The 8,346-nt window shown below is 38.6% G+C and overlaps 1 protein-coding gene across 1 annotated transcript in view; it reads left to right on the forward strand.

Moving 5' to 3' along the window:
• LOC104701408 (serine/threonine-protein kinase EDR1-like) overlaps nucleotides 7,817-8,346 on the forward strand; it is a gene marked incomplete in the record, with an annotated part of 13,751 nt that continues 13,221 nt past the window's right edge. Inside the window, 1 exon segment of the mRNA XM_019227689.1 lies at nucleotides 7,817-8,333. Within this exon segment, the coding sequence (XP_019083234.1) occupies nucleotides 7,942-8,333 (392 nt within the window).

Genomic DNA, 8,346 nt, shown 5'->3' on the forward strand with positions numbered 1-8,346 from the left:
TTCCTTCCACGAAGCATCAATACAACAGATTAAGCAGTTCGGAGGGGATTGGGGGAATTGAAACGAAAGAGATCTTGATGGGGGGCTTGCATGTTGGAGTTGAGCTTCCTGCCATTCTCGAGCTCGAATTATGGTTGTGTGTAGAGCTTCTATGGCGGAGTTGTGTTTTTTGTTAAATATCAGTTGATTCCGGGAGGTCAATAAGATCCAGAGGATCCAAGGGGATAGGGGACCAGATCCCACTCCAGATGGAGGTAAGCAGAGTAGCTTATTAGTTATTTCCAGGCCCGCTCTAACCGAGTCGATCTCTTCCACCATTAACTTTTCATGGAAAGGTGTTAGCTCCCAGATGTACCGTGCAAAGGGGCACTTGAAGAAGATATGCAGAACTGTTTCATCGGCATCACAATAGGGCACTTTAGAGAATCGTTGACACAGCGAGTTGCAAGGTTTTATCTTTGGTAAGCACTTAACTGACCAAATCTGTTTACGCCAATTGAAAGAATCCAGGTTCACAGAGGGGGGGGGGGGNGTCAATGTCCTTGTCGTCGTCCTCTTTCACAGCTTCAAAGTATCCAGATTTTGTCGAATATACACCCTTATTCGAGGGTAGCCACGCCCATACATCCGGTGCATTCATCAAACTTGGGTTCAGATTAGTAATTCGGTCTTCATAGGTTGGCAAGATCTTACGAATAAGTTCTTTATTCCACTCTTTTGAATCTGGCAGGAGAAGGTCCGCTACCACTAAGTGTTGAGCTGCTTCAGTGGGAGGTCCCACAGGAGCTAGTGGGGATTCCAACGACAACCACAGGGTCCTCCACACTGGAGTTGATTCTCCTGAGCCTATCAGCTTACCAAGGTGGGGTTTAAGCAAATCCCTACCCATACAGATACTCCTCCATCCGTGTGATGCTGAATTTGGGACCATACAATCGAGTAGGTTGGTGTCTTTGCAGTATTTACCTAAGAAAACTTTGGCGAAGAGAGTGGAAGGCTTAGTGAGTAATCACCAACACAGCTTAGCTAGAAGGGCTTTATTAAAAGCTTTGATGTCTCTGAAGCCCAGACCTCCGGAGTTGTAAGGTCTTGTCATTTTTCTCCAAGCTATCCAACTCATTTTCTTTTTTCCCGGGTTAGTGTCCCACCAAAAGCGGGTGAGAGCTGACTGAATTCTTTTGCAGAGGGAGTTTGGCAAATTGAAGCAGGACATGGTGTACGTGGGCATTGCCGCCAGTACAGCTTTGAGCAGGGTGAGTTTACCAGCAGTGGATAGGAATTGTGAAGACCAGCTCGCTGCTCTCTGTTTGATACGATCAACAATGGCGGTGAAAAGATCTTTCTTTCTTCTGCCAAAAAGCTTAGGGAGACCAAGGTATTTACCTTTTCCACCTTCTCGTTGAATCAGTAGATCCCTCTTAACTCTATCTCGAATTTCTTGTGGTGTTTTCCTTGAAAAAGTGATTGACGATTTAGATTGGTTGATCATCTGCCCCGAGGCATTCTCATACTTTTTCAGGATAGACATCAAAGTTCTGCAGCTTTGTTAGTCTGATCGGCAGAAGAACATAGTGTCATCCGCAAAAAAGGAGGTGATTTATCTTGGGGCTTCCTTTAGCTAACCTAAGACCTGGTAGGTTTCCTTGACGATGTGCTTTAGTACATAGTCCAGATAAAACCCCACTAAATATAATGAATAGATAGGGAGATAGAGGGTCGCCTTGTCTAATGCCACATTTAGGGATAACTAGACCTTTTGCTTGTCCATTGAGTAGAAAGGAGTAGGTGACTGTAGTGACACATTGCATAATCCAAGTGCCTAGGGTTCTATCGAAACCCAATCTCTCTAATGCTGCTTTAATGAAGTCTCATTCAAGTCGGTCGTAAGCCTTGCTCATGTCAGTTTTAACTGCCATAAAACATCGTTTTTTTGCTTCAGAAGCTTTAAGGTAGTGCAGAGCTTCATGAGTAATGAGAATATTGTCTGATATCGCTCTTTGTGGGACAAAAGTAGATTGGTTTTGGGATATGCATGCATCTAGAAGATGTTGTAGTCTCTTGGCAAGTAGCTTAGATATGATCTTGTAGTATACTGAGCAGAGTGCTATTGGCCTCTAATCTGAAACCTTTTGTGGTACAGTAATCTTCGGGATTAATCTCACATGTGTATGGTTTATTTTTGCAGATAGAGCCCCATTAATGAAGAAAGTTTGAATCACAGCAACAGCCTCATCAGCTAGAGTCTCCCAGTTTGTTTGAAAAAAGCTCGCGGAAAAGCCATCGGGTCTAGGAGCTTTGTCCGGGTGAATCGAGAAACAAGCCTCCTTGATCTCCACAGGTGAAGGTATGGCAGTCAGAGCATTATTCATTTCTGGTGTGATGCATGGGCTCAAGGCTTCCTCAACCACCCTTCTTCTATCTCGTTCTTGAGAGGTAAAGATATCTTGAAAGTATGTGGATATTACCTTAAGGATATCTTTCTCCTCATAGACTGGAGAGCCTGTGGGAGTTTCTATAACCGAAATGGTGTTGAGTGAAAATAACCGGAGTTTTTGTCTCCTAGGGCAAGCCACAGCTAACGGCTTCTTTGTTTCCAAAACTCCTCCTCTTGCTTGTAAGCTCTCTGCAGATTTTGATTGATTGTATCTATGAAGAGCTTTGGCTGGAGTCATCAGTACTCATAGCCTCCTCTAGTTGTTCTCTGAGAGATGATATTTCCTTTTGGCTGTTCTGCAGCTGAGTTCTGCTCCAAGTAATGATAGCTAATCGACAGAAGTGCAGTCGTTTCTCCACTGATGCATCTGGATTAGATAACCACGCTTCCTTAACTAGTTTAGTAATTTCAGGTTTTTCTTTCAACCGTCTATCATATCTGAATAAGCCTTGTCTTTTTTCTTTTCAGGGTTGAAAGAAGTAACCAGGGGACGGTGATCATAGCCCTCGAAGCGTAGATACTCACTTCGGCCGGAAGGATAAGCAAGTATCCAATCACTATTTGCCATCGCACGGTCCAGTCTGCATCGGACAACATAGTTGTTCCTTTTTCCTCTCCATGACAGAAAATTTCCACAATGTTTTAAGTCGTATAAGTCACACGAGGACATTAGGTGTCTCAAATCAGAAAAGGAGCCTTCAGGTCTAGGTGGCCCACCAACTTTCTCCTCACTGCTAATGATGTCATTGAAGTCTCCGGTAAGAAACCATGGGCCAGATCTTGAAGCCGCAATGTCCTGGAGACTATTCCACACTTGGATTCTTTTGGATCGGTCTGGTTCTCCATATAAAAAGGTTGAGAAGAAGCTTCTGCCCTTTGACTTAATTTTTGTGTCGATGTAATGATGGTTTGCAGATATGATTTCGACTTCTAGATTTGGTTTCCAGAAGAGGGCCAAACCCCCTGAAGCAGGAGAGGACGGTGGCACCAGGTGGTGAGACGGGTTATCAATCCATTGGAGGGATTTGAGAACTGTTTCAGATGGATTCTTTGTCTCCATGAGGAATAAGATGTCAGGATAGATCTTGCGACGAATCTCCTTTAGGCGCTGGATTGTCATGGGATTCCCCATCCCACATCAATTCCAGCTCACCATCCTTAAGGAGGAGGTGATGGATTCTGAAAATCCATCTTCGTCTTCTTCACTGCTGGAACCAAGGATATCTTTGGGGGACCTGAGGAGGTAGGAGTTTGGGTTTGGCCTGGTGGGGGCACTTTTCCTCACTGATCACTCTGAACTGGTAAGTGAGTTCTTGATGAACTTGGTCCAGCTTGAGTGGAATTCTGTTTCTTTGATCCTCTGGATGTAGAGCTTTTCTTTGGTGATCCCTGGATTAAATTTCGTTTTTGGCTCTTTGCACCAGTTAGCTTAGCAGGAGGTTTAGAGGAGGTTTTGCTGGAGGTTTTGCTAAGTGGGGGTCTGCCTCTCCCTCTTTTCGAGGTCATGGTCGCAGCTTGAGACGGATTTTCACTTTGGACTCCTTCATCATCAAGTAGTATCACCAAGTTCTCAGAGCATTCAATATCACCAGGCAAGGACTGACATGAAGGAACAAGGATCTTTTTAGCTGCTTGTATAATCTGGTTAGCTGTTTCCTCTGTTAAGTTTCTTGTCTCTCCCTGATTAACACGAAGCCGTCTAGCTGCACTTTCCGTAGGATCCGCACAGGATATATATTGCACTGTAACTTCCCGTAATTCGGTTAAGACCTGATCTTTTGTAGGGATAATAGGAGGAGGAATTAGGGTTGTATCTTTGGAGGAAGCGCCCTCTAGCAGTGGAAGGGGTAGCTGTGAAACTAACTAAAGGATATGCAGTTGTACGCGGTGTATTGGAAGCTGGAATTTCAGCATCGCGCTCTAGAGGAGGGCGTCGTGGTCTGGAGGCGCCCCTCCTCTCGTGAATATGGGTGTTGCCGGTAAGAGTCTCTGCTCTGGGAACTTCTTTGATATGGATGTGATCTTCCTGAATATCTTCTGGGGGTCTCTACCCTCCTACTGACATCACTACGATTTGACATGCCATAATTTTTGCTATTTGCAGGTTGTAGTCGATGAGTGTGGAGGTTTTGAGCAGGTGAGGAATGATGTCTTGATACAGAGTGTTCAGAGAGCTCTATTGGGGGTCGAAATTTATTTTCTGGTGTATAGTAGTTCTTGCGCACACCCTGAGGTGGAGGGGGTAAGGATGGCTTTTCTAAAGCAGGAGTGTCTTTATCCAGGTTCAGCCCCGGGCAGGATTTCATGTCGTGAGTGAGTCTTTGGCAGTGAGTACAATGATTTTTCAGGTTTTTATACTCCAAAAAGACTACAGCTTCACTTCCATCAGAGAATTCGACGATGGTTTCTTTCACCAGAGGCCGAAGGCCATCCACTTGAAGGCGAATCTTGGCTGATGAATTAGTAATTTCTGTATCTTCAATCTCTCCGAGTTCTTCACCTATAGTTTGGAGCATAGCTGGTTGCCAATAGTGTTTCAGGAGGCCTTGAAGCTCAATCCAGAAAGGGATCTTGGACGGTAAGGTTTCAGAAATCACAGGTTCCCATTTTTGAAGAATGACCATCCACTGGTCAAAGTGATAAGATCTGTTATCGAGGACTTTCTGCATATCCTCTTCGTAGTCAAACCTAAATTGGAAAACTCCGCGTCATAGGTCTGAACCCACTGCTTTTCCTTTCAGTGTCCAGCGGTTTGCTAAGTCGGATATGATACGATTACATGTTCTAAATATGAAATATTACAACGATTTTAAACGTGATAGATATCTTATTATATAAACCTTAGTTTTGAAAGTTAGCAATTCATATAGTCACAACATGTGTCAAGTATATCGACTATATTTTGACATGTGTGAAAAGAAATTTTATTTAATAATTATTAGGAATATTAAAAAAACCTAAAAATATAAGGATTAGAATTAATATTTTTTAAAAGTATATAAAACCAAAAGTAATCTATTATATCACTAATTCTAATAGGAAAGTTTTATATTAAATTACTAATTTTAATAAGAAAATATATGCAATTAATAAGGAAAATATGTGCAATTAATAAGGAAAATATTTGCAATTTTATTGTAATTATTATTTATAATAATCATATAGTAAAAAGAAATTTATACAGAAAAGTGATTAAAGTATAAGAAGATATAATGTGTTAAAATTAGTGATGCTAAAAAAAAAGTGTTAAAATTAAACAATGAGAAAACTGCATATAACCCTGAGCCACATGCCAATGCAACTACACAGCCAAATCTTGAACTTCCTCAACTGGAGAATCTCAACGTACACAATGATCTCGGCAAGACTAATGAGCTTTCTTACAACATCAGCAACTTTCAATTCGATCACAACAAGGTATATATATGTCTTCATCACCCCATTTTTTCAATGATCTATGTACATAAACATGAAGTGCTTGGTGTGATATTGTATGTTTGAAAATTGGTATGCGCATGCAGCAGCAACAAAGACAAAAGGCTTCCAACAAATTTGAGCTCCCATCATTTTTTCGGCTGAACTGAATCAGTTATTATCTCTTGAAGACGACGGTGATTGTACCTTTGTGAACGTAAATGAGGTATTTCACATACAGGCCCGGCTCAAGAATATTGAAGTCCCTGAGCTCAAAACAAGAAAATAGACCTTTTTCCTGTGTTTTTATGGGAACAAAAAATTTCGGACCCTATTTTTTTCCAAAAAAAGACAAAAAAAATGACTAAACCCTGTGCATTTGCACCCCTGGCACATGTATAGAGTCGGGGCTGTTCACATATTAAGAGATGTTAGCTATATATGATTTCGTAGAAATATATGTAATATATATTTCTAAACAAATATATATTTCTAAACAAATATATATGTTATAAAATATATTTCTAACATATTAATATAAAATATAAAATTTATGTAATATATGTAATATATATTTCTAAACAAATATATATGTTATTAAAAAAATCGTAGAAGTAATACATGATATATATTTCTAATGCGTGTTAACATATTATGTCTTTTAAGCAAGCTAGGGTTAGATATTAAGAACTTATCAAAATGTAATGTAATATATGCAATATATATTTCTAAACAAATATATATGTTATAAAAAAATCGTAGAAGTAATACATGTAATATATTTCTAAGGCGTGTTGGAATATTATATCTTTTCAGCAAGCTATGGTTGTATATTAAGAACTTTTCAATATGTTGTAATAATACTTTAGCAAAAAAATGGAATAAAAATACTACATATTTCTATTCGCGTTATAGATAATTGTCATGTGTTTGTGCTACATAGGATTACATGTTCTTAAGATGAAATATTACAATGATTTTAAACGGGATAGATATCTTATTATATAAACCTTAGTTTTGAGTAATTCATATAATCGCGACATGTATGAAGTATATTGATTATATTTTCTTGAAGTAGATGACTGAATTCATTAACTGACACATTCAGGAAAAGATTTCGGTAGGTGAAATATCATAAGAGAATTATTCTATAGAAGCAAAACCTCGAGTTTCTTATTCTTCTCCAACAACGATGAAGTAAACTTGCCAGAAATTTTATTTTCGGAGAGAACAACTTGACGCAAATCTGTCTGGTGTAGGAGAAATTGAGGAACCTTCTCCAAGTTGCAAGAACGTAGTACAATAACACTCAACTGAAATTTTGGTTTATAAGAACTTTCAAACACCACTTGAAGTAAGTTGGATTTTGGATAAATTTTAAAAACCTTAAGCTCTAAGAGGTTGGTGAGCAAACCAAATGAATTTAGTAATTTAATCTAAAACTTTCCTACTAGAATTAGTGATATAATAGATTATTTTTGATTTTATATACTTTCAACAATATTAATTATAATCCTTTTATTTTTAAGATTTTTTAATTTCTTATAATTATTATATAAATTTTATATTTATATATATCAAAATATATTGATATACTTAATACATGTCGCGATTATATGAATTACTAATTTTGAAAACTAAAATTTATATAATAAAATATTATAAATTCATTATACAGTAATCTCTCCAAATAGGATTTCAAAAAGTACTGTACAAACTGCTCTACCACTTGTATTTTTTTTTCTCCATATATTTATTTTGAAAATATATTTGGCCAATTCCATAAATTTATATATCACTTAGGCGTTATCGAAAAACCATTTTTATTTTCTTTTTAAACAACTTGACAGAAAAAATAAATAAAACAAAGAAAATGAAAGAAAAAATGAGAATTTTTTTTTTGAAAAAAAAATTGTAAGAACAACAAAAACAGAAAATTAGGGATTCAAAAAGAAGCAAAAACAAAAGATAAAGCTTAAAAAAAAAAAAAAAAAAAGGGTTTCCAAAAATTGTTGACTCCCCTTTAGTCTTCAAAAAATCCCAGATTTCAAACTGAATATCTCTGAGCTTTATCAGATTTGATCAAATTGGAAATGGAGAATCCACCAGCAGATAAGCTGTTGAAGAAGATACGAGAGCTAGAAGAAAGCCAAGAGGATCTAAAACGAGAGATGTCTAAGCTCAAAGTCTCAGCTGAGATCAAGCGTCGTTCGCATTCTTCTTCTCCTAAACGTCCTTCGAGGCGCAACACTGGAGACGGAACTCCCTTATGGAGAAATACTGGCGCCGCATCGTTCCGTCACGCTTCTCCGTTACGCAAGGAGAGTCACACGAAAGCCCCAGCTTCTTCTTCTGGTGGTTGCGGCGAGGGAGGAGGAGGAGGACCATCGGCAGGCAAGTTCAACGATAAACAGTATTTGAATATTTTGCAGTCTATGGCTCAAGCTGTTCATGTCTTCGATCTTAATGGCCAAATTATCTTTTGGTGAGTAGGTAGT

Source organism: Camelina sativa, chromosome 7 (assembly GCF_000633955.1).
Source record: "Camelina sativa cultivar DH55 chromosome 7, Cs, whole genome shotgun sequence".
NCBI classification, from domain to species: domain Eukaryota; kingdom Viridiplantae; phylum Streptophyta; class Magnoliopsida; order Brassicales; family Brassicaceae; genus Camelina; species Camelina sativa.